General features: G+C 41.2%; 1 protein-coding gene across 6 annotated transcripts in view; it reads left to right on the top strand.

The window, feature by feature from the left end:
• Armh3 (armadillo like helical domain containing 3) overlaps window positions 1–27,818 on the top strand; it is a 173,951-nt gene that overhangs the window by 55,121 nt on the left and 91,012 nt on the right. For all 6 annotated transcript variants that reach the window (XM_060390550.1, XM_060390551.1, XM_060390548.1 and 3 more), the window contains 4 exons: window positions 1,176–1,241; window positions 1,558–1,627; window positions 2,860–2,920; window positions 15,111–15,199. In XM_060390550.1, coding sequence (XP_060246533.1) covers window positions 1,176–1,241; window positions 1,558–1,627; window positions 2,860–2,920; window positions 15,111–15,199 — 286 coding nt within the window. The remainder of the gene's footprint in view (window positions 1–1,175; window positions 1,242–1,557; window positions 1,628–2,859; window positions 2,921–15,110; window positions 15,200–27,818) is intronic.

Below are 27,818 nucleotides of genomic sequence, written 5' to 3'. Positions count from 1 at the left end.
GTAAAGGCTCTAGGCTTATCACTAGCTTTCCAACTGATCCTGAAAATAGTTCATGAAGGTCCAAGGAATTCAACTGGATGTATGTCAGTTGGCCAAGCACTTCCTTCAATCCATACCTCTGCATGAACTGGTATGTCTACAGTCCCAGCACTCAGAGGTAAGGGTGAAGGCAGAAGGGTCAGAAGTTCAAGGCTATTCTTAGGTTCATAGGGAGTTGGAGATCAGCCTAGGCTGGAGGTTGGGGGAGGAGAGAGAGACTATTTGTAGGACGTATGATTACAAATGGTTGCCTTCTTGCTTGCTTTCTTTTCTTCCTACCTTCCAGCTGGGTGGTAGTGGCATACACCTCCAAGTACTTGGGAGGCAGAGGCAGTTGGATCTCTCTGAGTTCCAGGCCAGCCTGCTCTAGCAAAGCAAGTTCCAGGACAGCCAGGGCTACACAGAGAAACCCTGTCTTAAAAACCCAAACCAAACCAAAAAACAGCAATAAAAAAAAAAACCCTCATTTAAATCTTCCTACTTCCTTTCTCTCTTTCTCTTCCTGCCTCTATCTCATCTTTCTTTCTGCCTTTTAAAAGATATTTATTTATGTGTGTGTTTGTGTGTATAAATGTATGTGTTTTGGCTTGCATATGGAGGTCAGACGATTGCAACTATATGGGTTTCAGGGTTCCCATCATGTGGGGTGCCTGGATCAAACTTAGTTCATTCTTCAGATTAGTGGCAAGTGTCTTTGCTCACTGAGCGTCTTACCAGACCCCTTTCCTTCTGTCTTTTTCGCTTTTTCTATTTTTTTGTCTTTATTGTATTTCCATCATTCCAGAGTCTCATGCAGCCTAGGTTGGGATTAAATTGGTGGTATAGTTCAGGATGACTATATCAGAATTCCTGATTCTCCTGTCTCTGCCTCCCAAATGCTGGAGAGTATAGGCATGTGCTATTATGCCCAGTTGAGTGTTTTGTTTTTGTTTTTTGTTTTTTTGAGACAGGGTTTCTCTAGGTAGCCCTGGCTGTCCTGGAATCACTTTATAGACCAGGCTGGCCTCGAGCTCATAGAGATCCACCTGCCTCTGCCTCCCCGAGTGCTGGGATTATAGGTGTGCACTACTGCTCCCAGCTTTCAGTTGAGTTTCTTAAATATAGTTATCACATCTTACCTTTTCTATTTTTATCAGGATCAGTATGCCAATGCATTTTTACATGATGACAACATGAACTTCCGAGTAAACTTACATAGAATGGTAGGTGTGACTTTACGTTTACTTGTTTTTAATAGACATAAAATGAAGGAGCAACATTTGTCATGTTGTAGTGTATACCAGTGTCCTTTGGGACTCTTGTCTTGCTGTAAATTGTATTTTTGTCACAGACCTTCCTAACTCGGAAGCAGTTCCCTTTCCTTTCCCTGCTAACCTGCACCACTCGAAAGAGCCAGACAAGATGGACTCTGTAGAGTAAATCTCTGTAGGATTTAATTTTATAAGAAACATGATAAACCACTGGATTTCAGTCCCCAGGACTGCTAATTCCTTTTCTTCTCTGTGTGTGTTTTTGAAGCCCATGAGACATAGAAAAAAGGCGGCTGACAAGAACCTTCCTTGCCGTCCCCTGGTGTGTGCAGTCCTGGGTGAGTAAAGATCATCAGAACAGCATTTTCTAAAGCTTTGATAGATTTTCCTGATTAAGATTTTGGTTGATTTTTTTTCCCTCAGCATTGTTACAGAAGAAGCTTTCTTTACTGTCTTCTGTAAACCAACCCTAGTGACTAGAATGCTCAGGAAAAGGACACTCAAAAACAAACAAATGAAAAACAAAACAAAACAAAACAAAAAAACCCCTTTCCTGGGACAAAAATTAGTATGTCTTACTTGTCACCAAGATTTCAAATTCTTCTCTTTCATGGTCTTCATCGATGTGTCAAAAGGTCAGAAAGTTTATATTTTTGAGATTCAAACATGGAAAACTTCCCTTGAGTAAATGTAGTTGAGATGGGGCTGTGAGAGCTAATAGATAGGGTCTGTATCTTGGGTGATTCTCTCCAGCAATCTGTATTTTCCTCAGAGGAATTAGTGAAACTTTTTTTTTTTTCCTTTTTTGAGACATGGTTTTTCTGTTTAGCTGTGGCTTGTCCTGGAACTCACTCTGTAGACCAGGTTGGCCTTGAATTCTTAGAGATCTGCCTGCCTCAGCCTTGAAAGTGCTGGGTTTAAAGGCATGCACCACCATTGTCGAGCAGTTACTGAAACTCTTAATCTCATTTTCACTTGGGTGTCCAACCTCAATTTAAGAATCTACCTGATTTTAGAAACTGTAGTTAAGATATAATAAACCTCTGTTGTCACAAAGCCCTACAGACCATTTCAGTCTATTTCTGTCAAACAGCATGATCGTGAGCTGGGATAGACTGCCATAGCTTTAGAGCTGAGTCTCTGCTTCTGTGAAAGGATCCCAAACTTTTGTCTCTGCCTGCTTCATTGCTGTAGTCTCAGATTTCCCTCTGGCATTTTGTGTTTGTGCTATGGTATGAGTTACGTATATAATGAATTTCCCTTGTATTTAAATTTATTGGCAGGTCTTTCTAGAAATAGAGTGAGATCTTTATCTTGTTAACTTACAGGAGAGTGAACCATTTTACTGAAATGTATAGTGCATGAAGCATTTTGCTTATTAATTTTCAAATGGCAAAGTTAAAAAAAGTGGCCTAGAAAATTAATCTGGTTCATGCAGATGTGCTTGCAGGGGATGCCATTCAGTGTGAGTACAAGGCGTGCAGTTTTGGAAGCTTTCCCCTACCTCCAACTCAAGGGTAAGGAGTAAATTTCATTGTGATTGGTGTAATTTTCTCTGTTGCCCTTTTAGACCTGATGGTGGAGTTCATCGTAACACACATGATGAAGGAATTCCCTATGGATCTCTATGTGTGAGTACCATGGTTCATTTTACATGTGCAGATTTATTGTAGAGAATCAAGTGATAGAAAGTTTATGGTCAGAGCTGGAGAGACGACTCAGTGGTTAAGAGCACTGACTGCTCCTCCAAAGGACGTTGGTTCATTTCCTAGCACCCACATGGCAGCTCACACCTGTCTGTAACTCCAGTTCTAGAGCTTCTGACACCTTCACACAGAAATACATGCAGGCAAAATACCAATGAACATAAAATGAAAATACATTTAAAAAAATTTACGGTCTGAATTTACTTCAAGAAAAACTCACTGAGCTGAGATGGCCCTTCCAGAGGGCCCGAGACTTCAGTTCCCAGCACCCATGTCATGTGGTTCACAACAGTTTGTTAGTCGAGCTCCAGGGGTCCCGATACCTCTAGCCTTTGTGGAAACCCAATTGAAAATAATCTTTAGGAAAGAAAATCAAGATTTTTTTTTTTTTTTTAAGGAAAGAAGGAAAACATTTGTGTGTGAAGGAATATCAAGAAACATTGTGTTATTTTTTTCTTAAAAGGCAAAAAGTACAAATTATAATTTAGATATTTGCATATTTCTTCATTCTCACTTTTAAGCTTACCGCATGAAATCTGGGTAAGTGCCTTGAAGCAGATCACAGGAGACTGTTGAATGCTAAAGATACTTAAAACTGACATGTCATCTCATTGCTCTGGTGCTAGCATCAAAGCAGTGACTAATATTTAGAGGGCAGGTAGAGGTCAAGGGAGACCTTTTGATCCACCTGTTTTCAGCCTATACTGTCTTGATAACCTAGACTCTTACTAGCTAGGCAGATTCTATTTCCTGTGGCCATGACAAACTCCTAAGGAGATCTGGTTATCAATCATAGTTGTTTACATGAGGGCATGAGAGGCTACTGAAAGCCATGATGTTTTTATGAGGTTTAGGTAGGCCATTTAATTTCCTATTTTCCCTGCTGCTTTTGCATTCTTATTTTCAATGCTCTTGAATAGCTGTACCATATTAGTGTCATTCCATATAGTTTCTTTCTTCAGAAGCAGCTCAGGATGGGCATATTGGTGCAGGCCTGTAGTCCTAGCACTTGGGGGATGGAGGCAGAAGGACTAGAAGTTCAAGGTCATTCTTAGCCACATAGTAATTTTGAGGTGAAGCTGAGTTATTTGATACCTTGTTTACACACACACACACACAACTCTGTTAAATCTGACAATAGAATTAATACCTTTGTTCTTCTTTCTGAGAATGCCTTTGGTATGCTAACTTGGCATACTTTATCCCAGTGTCAATGATGTAGATGTGTATAGGACTTTATATAGAGCAGATCATCACCTTTCAGATTTCTCAGAGTCTTTATGTCTTTCTTTCTGGGTCTAGTATAATAATATAAATTTAACTTTTAAATTTATAAGTTAAGTTTTCTATACTTTTTGGGTGTTTAGAAGTCTGATGAGTGATTTTAATTCAAAGACCAGTTAAACTATCTCTTATAAAACTTAGCAGATGAATTTCTGCTTATTTTAGATGGAATCTGAACACCAGTAACAGGGATTAGATATGTTTTTGCTATGGACTTTCTGACTTCCTTTCTTTCCTCCTTCATTGTTTCTGAATTTTATTTATTATTATTATTTGTTTTATTTATTTTTTATAATTTATTTAATTGTTATTTTATGTACATTAGTGTGAAGGTGTCAGATCCCTTGGAATTGTGTTACAGACAGTTGTGAGCTGCCGTGTGGGTGCTGGAAATTGAACCCGGGTCCTTTGGAAGAGGAGACAGTGCTCTTAACCACTCACCATCTCTTGTTTTGTTTCTTTAAGACAGGTTTTTATGATGCAGTTCTGGCTATCCTGGAACTCACTATGAAGACCATGCTGGCTTCAAACACTGAAATCCATCTTTCTCTGTCTCCTAAGTACTGGGATCAAAGGCATGCACTACCATGGCGAACTCTATTACTACTACTACTACTACTATTATTATTATTATTATTATTATTCCACCATCTAGGCTGGGATTGAACTCAGTTGTCAGGCTTGGTGTCAAATGCCTTTATCCTCTGAGGCATCTCTCTAGGTCCCTACCATATGGTTTTTGTTTTTTGTTTTTTGTTTTTTACATTTTTCAGTTTTTTAAAATTTGTGCTGTTATTTTGAAAAAGTGTTGCTATTTAGCTCAGACTAACCTGGAACTTGCTATGTAAACTAGGCTACCCTCTAACTTACGATCTTCCTGCTTCAGCCGTTAAGTACTGATTTTTGCAGCTGTGTATCACCATTCCTGGGTATGTTATAATTTTAAAATATGCTATTTACAAGCCAGTCATGGTGATGCATGTCTTTAATCCCAACACATGGGAGGCAGAAGCAGACCGATTTCTATGTGATCAAGGCCAGCTTAGTCTACAGAGGGAATTCTAGGACAGCCAGAGCTCCACAATGAGACCCTGTTTCAAGAACCCCAAATTGTATATATGTATGTATTATTTACTGTGTATTATAAATCACTGTAATTTTAATTTCTCATTTTATAACTACGGAAACTGAGACTTAGATGATTAAATGCTTTTCTCAGGGTTTTTTTTTTTTTTTTAGACTATTATTTAGACTATTTTTGTAGTTTAAGATGAAAATTCTTAATTTCACAGTTTCTGTGGTTTAGCAGTCTACGGAAACTTCAACTGGGTATTTTTAGTATAAGACCTCTAATGGGTCTACAGTTTATTTATTTTAACTGATTCTCATGTATCCCAGGCTGGCATTTTCTAGGAAGCTAAGGATGACCCTGAGCTTCTGATCCTTTGCTTCCGTTTACTGAGTGCTGAGATGACATATGCTGCTAGGTTTGGTTCCAGATGGTGCTAGGGATGAACCCATGTAGGCATAAGGTTATTGTATTAATTCAAGTGCTGATTTCTGTACCTTCATATCTGGTTGCAATCCTTGCTCTGAGACTCTCCTATCTCAGTGTTGTGTAAACACTGCTCCCCAATTGTACCATGTTAATGCCAATAAAACAGTTTACAGCCAATCACCGAGCAGGGGAAAGAATGGGGCTGAACTGCCCTCCAGGGGCAGAGGAGTTCGAGGAGGAATTAGGACTCAGCCACCGGTAGAGGTCTAGGGGAGATCAGGAGAAGAGCTAGATAAAGAAAAGCCATAAAGTGCAAATATCTCAGGGATTTATACTGGGAGGAAGCCAGACTAACCTAGAGGGTTAAGAATACAATAATTACTTGCTCATTTGTGCCATGAAGCTTGATAAACAAATCATAGAGTCTCAATTATTTGAGTGATAGTCAGGTTAAGAGAGAGACTGAGAAACAGATACAATTTTATAAAAATAACTTTAACAAGGCTGGAGAGTTAGTTCAGTAGTTAAGAGCACTGCCTGCTCTTCCAGAGGTCCTGAGTTCAATTCCCAGTACCCACATGGCGTCTCACAACCATCAATCTGATGCTTTCTTCAGTTATGCAGTTACACAGGCATACATGAAAATAGAACACATCGTATGTATAAATAAATACATCTTTTAAAAAAATAACTTTAACAAACCCAGGTCTTTGTGCACGTAGGCAAGCACTCTACCAACTGAACTATATCCCTGCCCTGGCCTGGAACTTGCTATATAGCCTACTGCATCTTCAGTTAGGAGTATTGGGCTCAGAATGCTGTGAGAAAGTGTTCACTGTGGGTGAAGGCCAGTGGAGTTCTTCTGGGGTTGAAGAACTTGCTTTCATGCTCACTTAATAGTTACTGGTAAGCCTTGCTTGTTTGTTTGTTTTGAAAATTGTGTGTATGTGTGTACATATGTAAGTCTGAGGACAGTTTGCAGCATTCCGTTCTTTCCTTCCACCATGGGCTCCTTGGGCATCAAACTCAGCTTCTCTGGCTTGGTGGCAGGCATGTTTGCCTGCTGAGCCATTTTGCTGGCTCAAGCCTCAGTTCTTCACTCAGATTGCTTTATAGGTTGTTGGATATGGCAATTAGCTTTCTTCAAAGCAAGTAATCCAACAAAGGAATGTAGAGCCCAAGATTGAAGATGCACTGTTATAACAGAATACCAAGTGTTCTGCATTTCTTTTTGGTCACATGGATATATTGCGCGAAGAATTATACAAGGATGCTATTGTCTGATTGTGTATCTTCAAAGTCATATGTTGGAAACTTAAAATCTCCAGGGCAGCAATGTAGGAATGTGAGCCCTAATGTGAGGGGGTTTTGTTTGGTTTTGATTTTGTTTTTTTTCCAGGCAGGTTTCTCTGTGTAGCCTTGGCTGTTCTGGCCTTGAACTCACAGTAGTCTGCCTGCCTCTTGCCTTCCTGAGTGCTGGGATCAAAGACATATGTCTTCGTGCCCAGCTTAATGTGAGATATTTAGATCATGAGGGCACCACGCTCATGAGTGGATTAGTGTCAACTAAAAAGGACTAGAGGTTGTGAGCTCCATCACTTGTACCCTTTCTTCCTCCCTTCCCTCCAGCCCTTTGTATATGTTTGTGTGCACAACTTTGTGCAACCGTATTGTCCTTGTTTCTTCCATCTTTCACTATGAATGATCATAGAAGACCCTCCCTTCTTAGATGCTAGCACTTTGACATTGGATTTTACAAGGAACAAATTTTCTCGTAAATTATTTCATCTGTATGGCTAGGACTCTCAGAAATCATATTGCAAACTGGTACCACAGTTGCTTGGCTAGTAAGTTTCATAAGCAAGATTCAGATTTATTTCTCCAGCTCTCAGATTGTACTCTCAGCATTTTTTTTTATTTTATTTTTTTGTGATAAGGAACAAAAGTCACTATATATCTAGTGACCATGTTGGCAGGATCTCAGAGAAGGTTCCATATGACCTAATCCATGAAGAAACCTTGAGAGTTTTCTATGTGGATGAGCAGGGAAAGAGCACTCCAGGTAGGGGATCGACATGAATATTTCAGTTTAGCAGCTTCAAAATGTGATGGGTTTGCAGAACAGTGTATAGTTGTGGACAGTTAGAGAATATATGGTATGTGGAGAAAGGGTAAGACAAGAAGGAAAGATTACCCGAGAGAATGTGGGTGGTGGAAGAGCTGAAGGTAGGGATAACTTAAAAGGGTTGTATGCTTGCGACTGTGGAGTTAGAAGAACGCATTTGTCTACCCAACCTTTTTACCTGGCTCACAGTGGGTGTTCTGGACGCTCCATCCCTACCTATGCTTCCTCACTTTGTTCCACAAAGTTTTCTCTACTGCTTTGCTTTCTTTGCTGTTTGCTTTTTCTCCACTGATTCCTTGTTGAATGTTTTGAGGTTCTGGATGGCGAATATGATGATAAAAAGGCTAGGCATAGGTCCCATCCTCATTTGAATCCACTTTCTCCAAGCCTGTGTCCACAGATATGTTCCAGATTTTCCTTTCTCCTACTTCCATTTCCTTTTTCAGTTTGGTATTTGGAGCATCACGTCCTTTTTAGGTGAACTTATCTGCTCCCAGCTGGGCAGCAGGCCAGGTTACTGCTCTCACTTCTCATTATGTATGGCCTCTCAGCAGCATGCAGCACAAAGAGGAACGGAAAGCAAATGAATTCCTCCCATTTTAGATAAGTTTGTAATCCTTTTGGTGAAGTGTGAGGAAATACGGAGTATAGAAAGACTTCGCACCCATAACCAGAATCTGGGTCAGAAGTGGGACAAGTTTCTTTTCTGTGTCTAAGTGCTGTAGGTACAGCAGTGAAGAGAAAAGGTACTTAGACAAGGGAAGAGCAGTAAACGGTAGAATAAAGTCCCAAGCCTAACTAGCTAGTTCCCACTCTTGGTCCACTCTTGATTTTTGTTGCCATCCCCATAGTTACCACAGGGTTTGAGACTGAAAAGAAATGCATTTGAGAAAACAAGCTGTTCAGAATTACTCTTCCATGGAAACCGTAAGCTAATCCACCTTCTTTTTTGTCACAAGGTCTACAAAAGATGCAGGAGAACCTGTAATCCTAGCACTCGGAAGGCAGAGGCAGGGGGATCTCTGTGAGTTCCAGGCCATTCTGGTCTATAAAGTGAGTCCAGGACAGCCAGGGCTGTACAGAGAAGCTCTGTCTCGAAAAAGAAAAAAACAAAACCAAACCAAACAAAACAAAAAGTTGCAGGAGAAAGGGAAAGTCGGGAAAAGGCAGGGCTGTCCCTTTTTAGACAAGGAAACTGCTATATGCATGAGAAGCAGTAAATTTGGAGTCATTCTGCCAGGGTGTATTTTTAAGGGCCTAACAGTTGTTAAATTTGTGTTTGTTTATTTGTTTCTCTCTCTCTTTTTCTTGATAGTTTTGCAAGGTAAGTTAGACTGGCCTCAAACTGTCTAGCCTCCTGCTAGCCTCAAAGCTGTGCTGACTCATACACATTAGCCCGCCTAACAAATAGTCTCCAGTGCCAAGAAATGTCCCCTGTACAAAGACTGGCCCTCAACGAGCAGTGAGTGCCTGTCAATATTAGACTCTCAGGAACGGTGCTTTCCCTGACGGGATACCTGTTTTCCGATCTCGCTCTCGGTCCACTAGGCACCCTGAAGACAGGAATATTCGATGTATTGCCTCACATGTGGTGGATAGTCACTGTTGGGTGAATGGGTGTGATACTGGATTTCTAGGCTATTTAAGGAGAGCACTGACTGGTAAGCCTGGTGGGAAGGCATGAGACTGCACATCCCTACTTGGGCGCCCTGCCTTGTAACTAGCAGCGTTCAGCTAGAGTTTACAACGTGCTCTTTCCTTTGTTCCTGCTTATTTACATCTTGTTTCTACTTTATTCCTACTTATTTCCACCTTATGGGTATTGGATTTCAGTTTCCTGAGTACTGGGACCTTAGTGCTTTACCTCCCTTGGCTCCTGTTACTTGTTAACAATATCATTGTGCTTAATAAATAGTATGAGTCATTGTGAGCACAAGGCTAATAGGGCACCTATTGGGTGACTGTGAAGACAGCAAGGGCGCCTAGGAACAGTGTTGGAGTGATGCATATCCCCCTCAGGTAAGGCAGAGAGCAGCAGGAATTGGGGCTGCGAGAAGCATCTCAGTGCTGTTCTGCAGTGGCTGTGCTGTCACTGTCCACGGCAGCTAAGGTGTGTGTTTGATCAGGATTAGCCCATGTGAGTGGTCACATACAGGCAGCATCCAGCCGTCCTTGTAGGCTGCAACAGGCGTTTTAATAGATGAGTAGAATTTATCCATCTATCCGTCTGTCTGTCTGTCTGTCTAGTATATGTGCAAGCCAAACAGGGATGGGCTTTTGCCTGCATCCCTGCCATTAATATAGTGGCTTAGCCAAATGGCTGTAATACTTTGGTACCATCACATAATAGTCTTATAGATTTTGAGACATTTATACCTTAAGAAGTCTTAAAGAGTCAAATGAAAAACCAAAATATTTTAAGATTAGTAGCAATAGAATAGAACCTTATTTTTTATTTTCCTCTGTCCCATACCAGGTGGCTCTTCTGATATGAGACAGAGATTTTGGGCTTTCCTTTATCAAGCATGCGTAGGTTTAGAGAAGGAGAAAGCCATGCTTCAACCCCAAAAGCCAGCTTTAATTTTTAATTGAATTGGGACCACACAAAGACCATTTGTATTTATGTCTGTAGAGGGCAGCAGAGACAAATTGGAAGTAGGCAATACCACTTGGCCAATTTACTTTTTCTTGGGACATTTTCTCTTGGTGATCAGTCCTTTTTCTTCAGATGCTTCATTTGTCCAGTGGTCTCCAAATTGCTTAGTTAGATGCTTCTATTCCTCTGGAAAGATAAAAGCAAAACGCTTCCTCAACTCTTAACTCTGGGGGGTTTGCTTTTTTTAGCAGGTTATATCTTTCTGTGGGTAAAATGCTTTTTTGTTTGTTTGTTTTGCTTTTTTGCTGTTTTTGCTTATTTGCAACAGAAAAAGTATCTTTCAATTGAAAAATTTGAATTTTTTAATTTTTTTATATTATTTATTACAATTTATTTATTTTGTATCCAGGCTGTGGCCCTCTCCCTCGTCTTCTCCCAATCCCACCCTCTTTCCAATTGAAATTTTAAAAATGCATTTGAAAATTTAGAACTAAATATACCATAGTATGTGTGGATAAATATACCTATATTCCCTTTTCTCTTTATGTATAAATTCAAGGTTTAAATTATTTATTTTTAGATCATGAAAGACATTCACTTTGAATTTTAGCCTGCCTTTTGCAAGTGGCTTTTTTTTTCTTTTGGTATTTGCACATTTTTAAAATTTTTTATTAATTACAGTATATTCACTTTGTATCTCAGCTGTAGCCCCCTCCTCCATCCCCTCCCAATCCCATCCTCCCTCCCTCTTTTTCTCCTATGCCCCTTCCCCAGTCCAAAGATAGGGGAGGTCCTCCTCCCCTTCCATCTGACCCTAGCTTATCAGGTCTCATCAGGACTGGCTTCATTGTCTTCCTCTGTGGACTGGTAAGGCTGCTCCCTTAAGATTTCACCTTACAGCCATCAGAATGGCTAAGATCAAAAACTCAAGTAACAACACATGCTGGAGAGGATGTGGAGAAAGAGGAACCCTATTCCATTGCTGGTGGGAATGTAAACTTGTACAACCACTTTGGAAATCAATCTGGCGCTTTCTCAGACAATTAGGAATAGTGCTTCCCAAGAGCCAGCTATACCACTCCTAGGCATATATCCAAAAGATGCTCAAGTATACAACAAGGACATTTGCTCAACCATGTTTGTAGCAGCTTTATTTGTAATAGTCAGAAGCTAGCAACAGCCCAGATGTCCCTCAGTTGAGGAATGGATACAGAAATTGTGGTACATTTACATAGTGGATACTACTCAGCAATTAAAAACAAGGAAATCATGAAATTTGCAGCAAATGGTAGGATCTAGAAAAGATCATCCTGAGTGAGGTATCCCAGAAGCAGAAAAACACACATGTTATATACTCACTTATAAGTGGATATTAGGTACATGGCTTTTAAATTTAAATCGATGTAATTCCTATGTGCCTGTCTGTGCCTCCCAAGTGTTGGGATTAAAGGTGTGAACTACCACCTTAAAGTAGTTATTCTCATAGGTTGTCCTGGTTAATTTGGTTCTCCATTTCCCTTTATTTTTTTTAGTGTTAGAAGTAAACTTTCAAGTTTTTCAAGTGCATAATCTATAATTTTATTTGATATTTTTTGTTTTTTTCAAGACAGGGTTTTTCTGTGTAGCCTTGGCTGTCCTGGACTAACTTTGTAGACCAGGCTGGCCTCGAACTCACAGTGATCCACCTGCCTCTGCCTTCCAGAGTACTGGGATTACAGACATGCTCCACCGCACCGGGCTTATAGTTTTTGCTGATTTTTTCTGAATTTATTCTCTGGCAAATTTTAATATTCTAGTCTTAATTCTCACTATTTCATTATTTTTAGATGTTTTATCTGTGTTGCCTGTATGAGTTCCATAAAATTTGATGTATTTTCTAAGTTTTACTAGGTTTTGCCACTTCCATTCGTGCCTCCCATGACCAGATGTCTTTGCCATTTATCTCTGTCATCACCACCCAGATTATTTATTTAATTTTGAGACAGGGTCTCACCTACCCCGTGTTGTCCTAGAACTTGCTCTTAAGGGTGTGTGTTCAAGGATGACCTTGAATTTATGGCTCCCTTGCCTCGACCTCCTAAGAGTTACGATTACAGGAATGAGTCACCATGCCTGACTTCAGAATTGATGTTTCTGTTAGTCTATGTTATATAATAATGGATTTCATAATGATAATTTTGTACATGTACGTAATGTATTTAATCATGTTCACTCAGCTTTCTCCCTCCACCCTTGCTAATCTTCTTCTCAACTATCCCTCTTCTAATTTTGTGTCTTGTGTGTGTGACTGTGTAAGTTACTTGACTTGTTGCTGTGATATAATTCCTTGATATAGTAAGTAGCCTAAGAAAGGTCACTTGGCCTACAGTTTCTGGTGCAGGCCACCATGGAGAGGAAGACATGGCAGCAAGAGTATGGTGTTTTGGGCTCATCACATTGCATTCACAGGACACACAGAGGTGAATTTTAGTGCTAGACTCATTTTCTCCTATTTTAATGTCCACACCTCAGCCTATGGAATGGTGCTGTCCACTGTTAAATCCTCAATTAAAACTAACTTACCTCAATTAAACTAATCTTGATAATCTTTCCTAGGATGCTCACAGGCTAAGCATCTATACCTGATCCTTCATAGGCCTGTGGTCATTCCAGATCTTGTTAAGTTGACAACCATGTTAGCCATCACGGTGACTTGTAGAGTTGATTACAGGAGTGTGGGTGACTGTTTATAGGAGGATGGACACATTCCCACTGTAGAAAATGTCTCTCTAAACAGAAACTTGAAATAAATCCTTAGGGAAGAGGGGTTCCCCATGAGTCCCTCCGCTCAAACTTATTTTCAAATTCAACTTAAAAACTTATTTATCAGTTTCGGTGTGATGTATGTCACGTGTGTGGCCTTCAGAGGCCAGAAGGTGTCAGGTCCTGGAGCTGCGGTCACAGGTCGCTGTAAGCTGTCTATGTTAATGCTGGAACCAAGTTAAGGCCTTTGGAAGAGCAGCAAGCTCTGGTACCTGCTGAGCCATCTCTTAGAACTGAACTTGATCTAGAGTTTTACTAAAATGCTCAATTCCCTTCCCGAAAGGCAAAGAGGATGGACATCAGAAGAAGAAGAAAACAGGAAACAAGTTAGGAACCTGCCACAGAGGGCCTCTGAAAGGCTCTGCCCTGCAGACTATCAAAGAAGATGCTGAGACTTATGGCCAACTGTAGGGCAATGTGCATGGAATCTTATGAAAGAAGTGGGAAATAGTGAGATCTGGAGAGGATAGGACTCCACAAGGAGAGCAACAGAGACAGAAAATTTGAACACAGGGGTCTTCCCTGAGACTCATACTTCAACCAAGTACCATGCATGGAGATAACCTAGAACAGATGTAGCCCATGGCAGTTCAGTGTCCAAGTGGGTTCCATAGTAATGGGAAGAGGGACTGCCTCTGACATAAACTGATTGGCCTGCTCTTTGATCACCTCCCCCTGATGGGGAGCAGCCTTACCAGGCCACAGAGGAAGACACTGTAGCCACTCCTGATAAGATCTGATAGACTAGGATCAGAAGGAAGGAGAGGGGGACCTCCCCTATCAGTGGACTTGGGGAGGGGCATGGGTGGAGAAGGGAGAGGGAAGGTGGGAGAGGAGGGGAGAGGGGTTTATGGGGGGAAACAAAGTGAATGAAGTGTAATTAATAAAAATTAAAATAAAAATTTTTTCTACTACATTTTTCCAATCTATTCCTCTCAAAATTTTTTTAAATTAAAAAATGTTTTTTTTGTGTATGAGTTTTTTGCCTGCTTGTATACTTGTGTACCACATGCATGCCTGGTATCCAGAGGGGCCAAAAGATGTTGGGTCCCCTGGAATTGGAGTTACAGACAGTAGTGAGCTGCCATTAGGTACCAGGAATTGAATACAGGTCCTCTGGAAGAGCTATCACTAGTCCTTTCAGAAAAAAATTTTAAATATTTATTCTGTGTGTGTGTGTTTATATGTATATACGTATGTATGTATGTATATATATATATATATATATATATATATGTATGTGTATGTGTATGTGTCCTTGTATCCTCACCTGTGTATACATGTGAGCACATATGCCAAAGTTGGGTTTTTGCTTCTACCATATGTGATCCAGGGATCAGACTCAGTTTGTCAGACTTTTCAACAAGTACCTTTCTTTACTGATAAGTAATCATTGCACTGGCCCTCATTTTTTTTCTTCCTTTTTCTTTTTTGAGACAAGATATCACTGTGTAGCCAAGCTGCCTCAGCTGCTTTAGTGCTGGATTTTAGGAATTCACCACCATGCCCAGCCACAACTATGCTTGCTGTTATTGGAATAATTGTGCTGTATCTTTCCTCCCTGGAAGGATACTCAAGGGAAAGGCAGCAGTGATGCCTCACTATAGTCCTCTAAGTGGTTGTAGCTTCATGTGTGGCACAACTTTGTGGGGTTGGGGGAGAGAGACAGAAATTTGCCAGAACTATCTTTTTTTGTATGTGTACATACTTACCTTCAATCTCAGCCCAGCAAAGCTGCCACTGTAAAGGAAGAGCGCAGTTGGGTTGTGCTGGATTCCGAGGCTGACCCTGGTTTTCTTTGTCACTGCAGACGGTGTGTCCAGGTAGTGCACAAACTGCTGTGTTACCAGAAGAAATGTCGAGTTCGCCTGCATTACACCTGGCGGGAGCTCTGGTCAGGTAATGCTCCATCTTGAGCTGGTTCACTTCCTCTGTGCTTCTTATGAATCCTAGGCTTAGGCGCACACTTACTAGTAGTCTTTCTAGCCCCACAACTTGTTAGAATGGTTCTGTTTTCACTCACCCACGTCCCCCCCCCTTTTTTATTAATTACACTTTATTCACTTTGTATCCTCCCATAAACCCCTCCCTCCTCCCATCCTAATCCCACCTCCCTCCCCTTCTTCACGCATGCCCCTCCAAGTCCATTGATAGGGGAGGTCCTCTTCTCCTTCCTTCTGATCCTAGTCTATCAGATCTCATCAGGAGTGGCTGCATTGTCATCTCCTGTGGCCTGGTAAGGCTGCTCCCCCCTCAGGGGGAGGTGATCAAAGAGCAGGCCAATCAGATTATGTCAGAGGCAGTCCCTGTTCCCATTACTACGGAACCCACTTGGACACTGAACTGCCATGGGCTACATCTGTGCAGGGGTTCTAGGTTATCTCCATGCCTGGTACTTGGTTGGAGTATCAGTCTTAGGAAAGACCCCTGTGTTCAAATTTTCTGTCTCTGTTGCTCTCCTTGTGGAGTTCTGTCCTCTCTAGATCTTACTATTTCCCACGTCTTTCATAAGATTCCATCCACTTTGCCCAACAGTTGGCCATAAGTCTCAGCATCTTCTTTGATAGTCTGCAGGGCAGAGCCTTTCAGAGGCCCTCTGTGGCAGGTTCCTAACTTGTTTCCTGTTTTCTTCATCTTCTGATGTCCATCCTCTTTGCCTTTCGGGATGGGAATTGAGCATTTTAGTCAGGGTCCTCCCTCTTGATTAGTTTATTTAGATGTACAGATTTTTTATCCTATATTATATGTCTATATGAGTGAGTATATATCATGTGTGTCTTTGGAACTGGAATCACAGACAGTTGTGAGCTGCCATGTGGTTGCTGGGAATTGAACTGGGGTTCTTTAGAAGTGCAGACAGTGCTCTTAACTACTGAACAGTCTCCCCAGCCCCCCCTTTTTTTTTTTTTAACATTTCAATCTTGTTTGAATCTAGACTTCTGCATGCTGTGTGGTCCACTTTCTTTCCTGTTCCTTCTTCCCTATACTGTTGTTTGTTTAGAAACAATTGATAGTTTTTTGAGTTCTAGAGCTAAAGATTATAGCTTGGGGTAGGGTGCTTGCCTAGCAAGCATAAAGCCCTGGGTTTGAGTCCTAGCACTGAGAACAAAAGGAAAAAGAAAAAAAGGAAAAAGAAAAAAAGAAAAAACCCAAGAGGGTATAATTTGTTAGCCAGGTATGATGGCACAAATCTGTGATCTTAGCACTTAAGGGAGAGGTAAGAGGATCTTGTAAGTTCAAGGCCAGCCTGGGATCCATAGTGACTTCCAGGCCATCCAGTACTGTGTAGTGAAACCCTGTCTTAAAAAACGAAACCAGTCAAACGAAAATGTCTTGAGTCTCCGAGCTTCTGACTTTATGTAGCAGTAGTGAGGAGGAGTCGGTGCAGGTCTTGGATTCTCACCCTCCTCCATTTGGTAGCAGCATATGGACTATAGGGAAACTTCTGTGTGTTTCCTCAAGATGAGTAACTCAAGAGGAATGGCATGAGGAGGGGGGTGGGGATGGGGGCAGAGAGAAGGGGGGAACCCTCTTTTGTTACATCTTGGCATTATTACTGTTTACAGACTATGTAGCTGGTACCACTCCCCCTGTGCCAGAGACAAAACAGAAAATTACAATGTTTACTTTTGTCTTTATATCCATTTGGTAACCCAGTAAAGTCACTTCCACCCCTGCAGGCGGGAAGTGGCTCTTCTCTAAGGGTACAGCTAATGTTAGCTTGACACCCTTTCTTTGTGTGACTAAATTGGAGGTTTGGAGAAAGCAAAGATTGTTCTCTGAGGCAGTTTCTTGCTGATAGGTCCTGTGGCTTTGTGACCTGATGGATAACAGTTTTCTCCAGATGATTACAGTGATGAATGGCGGCCCCGCCCATGGGGTGTTTCTCTGTATTCCCAGCAGAAGAGTGTGTGTTAGTGTCAGGGGCTTTGTAAGAAACAGGCCAGAAGCCCAGCCCCCTTTCATGGAATTCATCTCTCTTGTTGTGACACATGGTTTCCTCCCAGCTTAATTTGGCTTGCTAAATTTAGTCCTCCATAATGGGAAGTACAGATCTTTAATTAATGGATTAGCAAGTTTTTTTCAGCAGTTACTGTGTATGATGGTAAGAGGGAGGGCGGGAGAGTCACACTAATGTGGCAACAGTGGCAAGTTGAGTTGGAGTTTTAGCACAGAAGAGTGCAATCATGAGAGTTTGAAATTGAGGGCATGTTAGAAGAGAGACTGAAAGAGATTGAACTGGCTAAACTTGTCCAAAGTGTGTGTGTGTGTGTGTGTGTGTGTGTGTGTGTGTGTGTGTTGTTTGAGACAGGGTCTTGCTGTGTAGCCCAGGCTATCCGTGAACTCAAGTCTTTCTGTCTCAACCTCTCAAATAGAATTATAGGTGTGTGTCATCCACACCTGTGGAGTTAGCTGAATGTAATATTTTTTAACAGAAAGGACTTTTATTATTTCATGCAGATAATAACATAATCATACAGCTCTGAAAGTCTAGAATGTAAAAGAAAATAAAAACAGTGCACATTTGTATATTTGGTGCAGTTGTGGCATGTAGAGCACATGCCAGCGGTTAGGATCTAGCTGAGATGAAGTTAAATGTAATAGTTAACAAGTCTGTTGCAGCAGAAGTTGTCTGCTGCTTCTGGTTCTCATCTAGTTTTATCCTTTTATTTCTTGATCATTCTTACTCTGGCCCCTGTGGACTGGCTAGCTTTTCTCTCATTCTCATCATCCCTGTCCTTTCACTTACTGCCCTGTATCATTGTGTGCTGCACACTGCTTTCTGCTCTCCCTTGTTCTGTTTTTCTCAGTTCTTTCAGGCTTATGATTGTCTACTTCTCTTTCATATTTCCTGTCATGTTGTTTGTTTGTTGAGACAGGGTTTCTCTGTGTAACCATGGCTGTTCTAGAACTCGCTCTGTAATGTAGGCTGGTCTTGAACTCAGAGATGTGTTGTTAATCCCACTAAATGAGAGTAAATATCATTACCCAAATTCTTTTAGTAGAAGTAAACAAGCTTTATTTTCTGTCAGACAAGGCTGTCTCCCTAAAGCAGGGCTGGAAGGAACATCGTTGATCATAGGAGAGAGTGGGGCTTACATAGCTCAAAAAACTGCAAGGTTAGAGAATTTCCAAGGGTTGGGAGTTTTTTTGTTAGGTAGGAACTTGGCTGGCCATCTCAAACTTCCTTGGCAGAACATCTTATCAGGGTAGAGGTCAGAGAGGGTGTGAAACATGTCAAATAACAGGAAAATGAGCCAAGACATGGTCAAATTTAAGTTTTACAGAAAGGGGGGGTGAATATCTTTTGACCTTGTAACAAGATAGTGTCTAATCGTAAGATGGAGTCAGGCTGGTCCATCATCACATGCCTCTGCCTCCCAATGCTGAACTTGCCGGTGGGTGCCATTACACCTGGAAGACTCCTAGCATTTTGTCAGGCTAATTAGTAACTTAAAAAACAGTTTTTTATCCTATGTTTGTTGGTTGACTTTGTGTCTTTGAGAACTTCCTGTCATATTCAGCTCTGTGATTACTTGCTTTCTTGATTTATGTTCAGCAGTCCTTGCTGTATTAAGGGAGGTTCATAGGGGAATAATTAGTGAGGCCTACGTGACTGCTTGTTCTAGAGTCTCTGCCATGGGAGGTTAGTATCTATGTGATAGATAAAAAAAGAAGAAAAAGTCACATTTGTCTGTTTGTCTGTCTGTCTGTCTATTGAGTGTGTACATTACCCATGCTTGTGAAGAGGAGACAACTTAATAGAGTCATTTATCATCTTCTGCCAAGTGGGATCCAGGGCTAGAACTCAGGTTTGGTGACTTACAGTGACTGAGTGAGCTCTCCTGGAACCCTGGTTCTGTGTGTTCATACATGGGGGAAGAGCAGCAGGTGTTAAGGAAAGCTGCAAAACACAACCCTGCACCCAATGCAGTTAGAGCCCATCGTAATGTATGATATTGCACTCACCGAACACAAGTGTGGCTGTGTTGGTCCACCCACTCTTTGGCTGGCACTACCCCTCATATGTTGGAATGCCCATGTTTTCATTCTCTCTTTGCCGTCTAGATTTATGGATTTGAGGGAGGTGTGTGAAACTCACCATGGCAATTTTACCAGTGTAGATAAGTGCTTGCCCAATATATGTGTTGTGAAATATAAATGAATTTTATTTACAAAGAAGGGTATAAGGCATGTAAGGTTAACTGGAATAGCCGGAAGCCCTTGAGCTTATAGAAGACACTCAGATAGGGTCCAGATGCCTCCTGTGTTTGGAACGTGGGTGTTCAGTGTCACTATACTTCTTGAGTGCTGATTTTTATTTTGTGGTTGCTCTTTGTTTTTGGGGAAAATTGCCAAGAAGTCTCCAAAATTCCTGAAATGAATTCTCAAAAAAAGTAGGTGTGTGAGAGGAAAAGGCCAGCTGTATTGGTAGGGGCTCAGTCCCACTTTCTACCTTTTGCTACAGTTGGCTTCACATGTACAAGCCCTGACCCACTCCCTGCTTCCACCTTTTTGTACAGTGGTTGTTGCCATGGTATCTGAGTGTGTAGGAGGACATCTGTGCTCATTTCTGTTGGAATATGAAAGAAGAAAGTCCTGTGTCTGCTTTACCCTTCTTTTTAGTTACTATCATTTCCCCCCAAGATTTAGAAAGTGTGGGAACCCTCTTAACGATCTTTAAATGCCAGTCTCTGAGCAAAGCTTACTTAAAACTAGTCTCTGATGAAGACAGAAAGTGAGGTTCAGGGATCAGATGAGATGGCTCTTTATCTTTGAAACTGGAATGAAAGCAAGTCTCTGCATATCCAGAAAGCATCAGCTTGTATATACATGTGCTATGTATAGTTTCAGGGAGTTCCTGAACCCTGTGAGGCTCAATCATAATCTCAAACAGAAAAAAATCACTGTCGTGCCTTTGTGTTTTGTATCTTCCCAGTGAATTGTGAATTCTTTCTCACAGACATCCTAGTGTCTAGTTAAGCATCTTATTTCCTTTTTTTACTGATCATGCTGAATCTTATGCAGACTTTTAGCACTATCTTCTCTCTGAACTTTGTTGTTTGTTTATTTGTTTTATTTTTGAGAAAGGATCTTACTATGTAGCCTTGGCTGGCCTGGAACTCACTATGTAGACCAGGCTGGTCTTAAACGCACAGAGATCCACCTACCTCTGCTTCCTGAGTGCTGGGATCAGAGGTGTGCGTCACCACAGCCAACTGCTCTCTGAACTTTTTGAGGCTACAGATATGTCCTTCATTGTGTCTGATTTCCTGTTTGTCCCTATAGTACATTGGGCCACTTATGTATTTGTTTACTTAGAGTCTCCTGTATTCCATTGTGTGGGTTCTGGGATGTGAACCTGCAGCATCTGGAAGAGCAGCAAGTGCTAGCTCTGCAGCCGTGACTACAGGGTTTTTAACAGGGATTTAGAAAAAAATTGAATGAATAAATATACAAAGGACAGTGTAGACTTTTCATTAATAATGAATTAACAGTCACCTAAAGCAGCATGATGTTGTGTTTCTACCTCAGAACAACAGCAACAGACCCTGTAACATGATTGCTGTAATGTTTCTGATGCATTGCTCTCATCATCTTTGGATAGGCTCAACCCTCTGACTTAGATTAATTTGAATCATTGATATGTAAAGGGAATAGAGAATATTCTCTTTCCTTTGTGTATTTCTTGCTTATCCACAGATGAAGAGGTTACTTTTAACCAAGTAAAAATGGAAACTCTGTTGACTTCTAAGCCATTAAGGAAAGAATGGAATGTTTAAAGAGAAGCTTGCAGTTGTTGGAAAGGGAATGACTTGAGCAGAGCCTTCTGGAGACAGCTTATTTTACTTACACTGTAGACAGAAGGGGCATTGGGAAAGCAGCTTGCATCTAAATATGTGGCATCCACAGTCTGAAAACATGGTTTAAAGGCAGATTTATGCTGGGAATTTTTTATCCAGCATTTGTTTATAGATCAGTCTTTCCCCTTTTGCCATATCATGTCTCAAGATGATAAGCCATTCATTACTTACATCCTTATTTTTTGGGGGAAGGAGTGGAGATACAGACGGGATTATGGAGCCAGATACCAAACAGTCATGGTGGGAACTTAGAGTCCCTGACTTCTGTGCTCAGATGTGGATGACTAGGCAGCATTTGCCTCCCTGCAGGAAGAAAGGCCCAAAGCACCCAAGACAATCTGTTAAGCTTCGCTGTGCTAAATAGCATCCCAAGCATTTAGCTTTGCGAAATGCTTTTGGTCTGACCTTTTAGATACCTACTGGGAAACATGGAACACCCAGAGAGTGTCACAGTTCTCCGGATCCAGCTGGCTTCTCATCACTGGCAGAACCTGTGCCTTCATGGTTAGGAACAATTTCAGGCTGGGAATTGAGAGCCTGTTGTTGGAAGCTATTTTGTGGGTGTTATAAAAGGCTGATTTTGTTTCAAGAGAAAAACTAATCTAATGTATAGCATTGTATAATAAATAATCAATTTTGGTAGCTTTTCTAATCACCCATTCTGAATATAGTAGATATTTAATAATTTGGGGCTTTTGGAGGGTTAATTTTTGTTTGTTTGTTTTTTCAAGACAGAGTTTCTCTGTGTAGCCTTGGCAGTCTGGACTCACTTTGTATACTAGTACTCAGAGAGATCCACCTGCCTCTTCTTCCCTGAGTGCTGGGGTTATAGGCGTGCACACAGTGCCTGGCTAACTTGGCACTTCTCTGTTCGTCCATTCTAGTTCCCAAAGAAAAGACACAGAGACTTACTAGATTTATTAATAGTCTTTAGACTCAATAACTGAACAGATATGCTTTATAATAATCCTCTAAGCTAGTCTGACTACTTCCTGACCATATACTCCAATTATTTGCTATATTGGTCCATCTAGGCTGTTTTTCTCCATCAGGCCAGTTCCTCATGGTGACATCCTTTCTCTCTCTTCCTTCTCCCTCCTTGTGGTTCCTACCTGAGATCCCAGTCCTGGGAATGGAAGCTCTACCTACCTCTCTTCTGCCCAGCTTTTTTATTAATCAATCAGAGACGACTGAGGAGCAAAGTTTAAACAAACATAGATTGGCATATGTGAGAATACAGAGACTGCACTTGTCTGGACTGCAACCAGATCTTGAGGCCCAGAATTCAGCATTTGTATACACAGAGCACCAGATGACCTCCCCACTACCATTGTCTGGCAATTCTGGTGTAGGTATAGCTTTGGCAGTTTGGCAGTCCCTCCTGATGTGTAGGTACTTGCCTTTGAACATTTAACTGTCTGCTTCTTTTGTTTCATTTATTTTTTTAAGTAATTTAATGTGATTATAGATTTAATACTAAGTGTGCCTTTTACCCAGCTTCCTCTAAAAGGAACGTCTTATACAGGTCTTGACTCTTTTAACTTTGAAGAGGTTATGCAGGCGGGAAAGAGGACAGCATGCTGGTCAAAATTATCTAATCCAGGCACTCAGGAAGAGTAGACAGGAAGGACAGAATTCAAAGGCCTCAGTGGTGGGAGGAGGCAAGAAGTTTAGAAATTCAGGTGTTGGGGGTGAGCTGTGTGATAGCTGAGCAGGTAAATGCCCTTGCTGCCAAGGAGAGAACTGACCCTCAAAAGTTGTTCTCTGACCTCAACATACAATAACAAATAAGTGATGAATAAACAAATAAATGTATTGAAAAGAAAGAGTTTAAGCTTGTCTTTGACTCCAGGGAGCTTGAAGTGAGCCTAGAATAGAGACCATGTCTAAAATAAATTTCTAGTGAGGACTTGCTCTATCATCTGGTCTTTCATTAATGGCCTTACCTCCGTAAGTAATACCTTGTTTTAAAGGTCATTATTTATTTAACATTTTATTTTATTTTTTGCCTTTTGAGAACTGGTTTTCTTGTCTCTACCTCCTCAGCGCTGGAATATCAGGCACACCTAGTCCCTAAAGTTGCTTTAAAAAAAATTTTTTTTTTTTTTAATGTTGGAAACAAATCTTGTTTTCCCACAAAGAGACACATGAAGAAAGTGAAAGTAACTTGACAAGACAAGGATATGCTACAAGCTGAACTGGGCTGGCAAATGCAGTGGGGCAGGACGTTCACGTGGTGTTCATGCTAACTTTGTTGGTAACTGACTTTTCCCACTGGCTGGGGTTTGACCCTTCATCCTTCATGACTGATGTGTTTTAAAAGCACCTGAGCAAAGGAAATAAGGGAAAGGAGCAAGGGTTCAGCTGCTCCAGGTGTCAAGTTCTGGCCAGGTGGGGGAGATTAAAGATTCATATAAAGGTTTTACATAGTGGTGGAGATGAAAAGATCTGAATTGTTCTGCATAAAGTTTTATAAGATGGGGGAGATTTATAGACTGTTTGCTCTTGGCAAGCTAGTGATTTTTCATAGAGAAAACCAAACAAAAGCATTTCCCACACTTATTTTTAAATTTCTTTTTTTGACTTTGGGAAGTATATCACAAGATACATTATAAAGCTACATGTGCCAGTAAGACTGCTTTATTTTGCTGTGTAAAAAGACAGACTTGCTCCACAGATAACCAAGCTCTCATTGTTAGAGGGGTTTTATGCAAGTGTATTAGCTGTTATCTTGCAGTGTCTGTAACTTAATTGTGAGTAGCCTATACAGTGGTATAGAAAGCCTAAGGCCTGGAAAAGAATACCAGGAAGCTTGTTTTTCTTGTTAGATCATTACATTTGGCTAAATCTAAAACCTAAAGACTGTTTTGAATCCTATTTTCTTCTCTCAGAAACTTGGTAGAAGGCAAAGATAAGAATCAAAGAAAAGCCCGGCATCCCAGCACTCTGGAGGCAGAGGTAGGTAGATCTCTGAGTTTAAGGATAGCCTGGTCTACATAGTGAGTTCTAGGATAGCCAGGGCTACATAGAGAAAACCCTGCCTGGAAAAACAAAAACAAATATAAAAAAAAGGAACAAAAAATCAAGGAGAAAAAGATTGTCATATAAAACTTCAAACACTTCAAAATTACTCTTTCCTCCCCTCTTTGTGCATGAAACATGAAAGTCTATTTTGTATCAAGAGAAGAATCATCTTCCAGAGGCCAGTCAGCATCTTGTCAGGTCATGGGATGGGGAAAGGAGCAGATGCTTTTGATGCTGTGCCTGGTTCTAAAGTGCTGTAGAGTTTGGGAAGGTGTTATCCTCTTGCATGGACAAGATGGATCTGCTATTGGACTTTCTGTAGTCTGGGAGAGGGTACAGTTCTTGGTTCCTTAGCAGATGGATAGTGTGGCTATGGTCTGTTTCACTAACAGCTAAATTTCACAGAGTAAGTTTGGTTACCACTCAGTTTGACAACTTTGGGAGAAAACGGCAGGTACTGAAGCTAGGTCTTGAGTTGCCTTACTTAGGGGTGGCTGCATAGAGGTCCTACATTTCCCCAAGTCTGGGTTCTAGATCCACTCTGCCTTCCTCTCTCCTCTACCCCTGTTCCTCTCCCTCTCCTTTGTTCTTTTTGAAAGGTTAAACTTTTTTTCTCTAATTATTTTTATGTGTATGGAAGTTTGGTCTGCATGTAAGTCTGTTCACCACATGTGTGCAGTACTGGTGGAGGCCAGAAGAGGGCATCAGCTCCTTTGGATTGGAGTTAGGAAAGGTTGTTAGCTGCCGTGTGGGTATTAAGAAGCAAACCAAACTCCAGTAGAAGAGCCTTTTGGCAGCTTGTGCTCTTAACTATTGTGCTATCTCTCCAGCCTCATTTTAGATTTTTTTCTTTTATTTATTTATTTTTTATTTTAATTTTTTTCTGAGACTGGGTTTCTTTGTGTAGCCCTGGCTGTCCTGGAGCTCACTATGTAGATCAGGCTGGCTTTGAACTCATAGATCCATGTACCTCTGCCTCCTTAGTGCTGGGATGAAACGTGCTCACCACCACCATCATTTTTGAGACAGGATTTTGCTAACCTTGAGCCCATGCTATCTTCCAGTAGTAAACAACCCTCTTGCCTTAGTTTCCCTAGTGCTAGAATTATAGATGTACATACAGGTTGAGTCTGGGAACTTTTACTGAGAAAGTTCATTTTCATGGTGAAGTTGATGAGTGGTAATCAGAAGTTACATCCTTCCCAGGTAAATGAGAGATGAGAAATGATTGAAAATATTATTTTCCCTTTCAGTAGACACACACTCATACCTAGGGAAACAGAGAAATCTGACTTCCATTTAAAGAAAGATTTGTTGTACTTTTCCACTCAGCTGGAGGGTTGTGGAATGTTAGGCGGTGTAAGCTACTGACTTGTGTTCTGTTCACCTGGAGATGAAGAGCACAACAAAAGCCACAGAGTCATTTCATTTTATTTGTGATTCTTTTCCTGCTCTGTTGATGAGGTGCTTAGGTATACAGACAAATGGCTGAATTTTTAAACTATATACACACAAATTTGGTGTTTTGAGACAGGGTCTCATGTAGCACAGGCTTGAACACACTATTTAGCTGAAAATGACCTTGAACTCTTGATGCCTTCCTTTACCTCCTAAGTGCTGGGATTACGGGGTATGTGTCACAACACCAGATCAGATACCTGTATTTGAGAAGGCATCTAGTGTATTTAAAACCATTCTGTTGGCAGGTGCTGCATCTCCACTCCCTTCTGCACCACTCTTGATTGACAGTGAGCTTGCTGATCAGTGCCAGTCAGTGTCCCTGGGTGATTGGCGATTTTCTCCAGGGTTGCTGGAACTGGCTGGAGTTTATGGGGCCTCCAGGCTTTTGGTGTCTTTAGCTTGTTACATCAGTGCTATTTCTTGCGTTTTCTTGACTTCTGTCTTAAGCAAGAGATGCTAATACTTTCTGCCTATTGGTCACTGTGAAATTATGCATCTCCCTAACAAGCAGGCTATGATTTGGGTTCAGTGGCACCAAATCCTAGCTCCATATTGTGCCACAAAATAAGCTCTAAGTCTTGCCTTCCTGTTTTATCTTTTCCCTTTCATTGTATGCAAAAGCTATGCAGACAGCTCTCTCTGACCAGATTCTTTAAAGACACTAATTTGTGCTCAGTTGGAGTCTGTCTCCTTCCTGTTTTTAATCTTGTTTAAATGTCATTCAGTTGGTTTTTACAATTAAGCCTCCCCTCTGCTTCTCTAAGAAAGAAGGCTGAGCTACCACTCAATTGTGTCTTCATGTGGCTGCCTTGTTCTCTTTGCACCTGGTTTACCCTCCATGTGGGGGACAGGTTTTAGTCCTGGACAAGTTCCTGTATCCATTATTCATTCTACTCCTACATGGCAACACAATTTGTTGCTATCTTCTTTCCCTCCCCCTGAATTCAGAGCAGGATAGAAACAAATCTGGGGAAGTCCTCATTGGTAGGGCACATGAATGCTAAACAGCTCAGCAAATAGAGAGCCTTGTTCTCTGTTCTGTGATGGGAGCCTGTAGAAGATGCTAAGGTTTCCAAGAGGGTGGTACTGAACCTTCTATTTGAAAATTAGCTCGGCTGCTGCTGCCTTTGGGAAGTGCCTTGGGCCTGAAGGAATTACCACCATACTTAGTCTTGGCTCAGTGCTCTAGAGCCTGGACACACTGTATGTCCTGGATAATGCTGTTGTACTGTTTACCAAAAGGCGATGCACACAACTCACTAGAAGGGAACATAGGCTGAAGCCATATACAAGACAGACAGTTGCCTCCAGTAGTGTCAGAAGGGGCAGTACTTGGTGCCAGTTTCTGGACGAAAGCCCAGAAACCAAGATTCTAAGAGCTCTCGTGGAAAAGAGATTTCTGATGAATAAATAAGTGTATTAGAAGCAGCTACTTTCCTTCATTTTAAATGTTTTTACGTGTATGTACTTGTGTTCCTGTATGCAGGTGTGCATGGAAGATGGAGGCTGACACTGTATTTTCCTTAGTTGCCCTCCATTTTCATTTTTAGGGATGGGGCTTCTCAATGAACATGCAGCTTAGCAATTTGGCTAGAGTGGCTGGCCAGCAAGACCCCAGGGATCCTCTGATCTCTGCCTCCCTAGCTCTGGATGTGTGCTGTTGCACCTGGCTTTTTATGTGGGTGCTGGGAATCTGACCCTGAACCCTCATGCTTCCATAGCAAGTATTTTGCCAACTGAGCCTCCCCAGCCCAACATAAATATGTTTAATGCGGTCAAGTATTTGATTGCAGTTTTTTTTCATTCAGTCAGGATTATAGTGTTTGTTGCCAGGTATCTAAAGCCTTGCTTAATAAATGAGGTGTTAGACTCATAGGGTACTGTTGGCCTCTGAAGGGTGTTCTTAGCTTTGATTCTAACCTTGGAGCAAGGTTGTTTACTTGCTTCCTTTCCTTTCTTCTTTTTCTTTCAATTTTTTTCTTTCCCTTCACCTTCCTTTTTTTGCTTTCCCTTTTCCTTTCTCTTTTCTTTTCTTTCCCTTTCTCTTCCCCTTTCCTTTCCCATTTTTTATTTCCCCTTCCCTTCCTTTTCCTTCTCTCTCCTGTCCCTTCCCTTTCTTTTCCCCTTTCCTTTCTTTCCCTCCTTTTTCCTTTCCTTCCCTCTCCTTT

The sequence above is a fragment of the Meriones unguiculatus genome, chromosome 1, assembly GCF_030254825.1.
Source record: "Meriones unguiculatus strain TT.TT164.6M chromosome 1, Bangor_MerUng_6.1, whole genome shotgun sequence".
Taxonomy (NCBI): domain Eukaryota; kingdom Metazoa; phylum Chordata; class Mammalia; order Rodentia; family Muridae; genus Meriones; species Meriones unguiculatus.
This window is presented reverse-complemented; position numbering and strand designations above follow the sequence as displayed.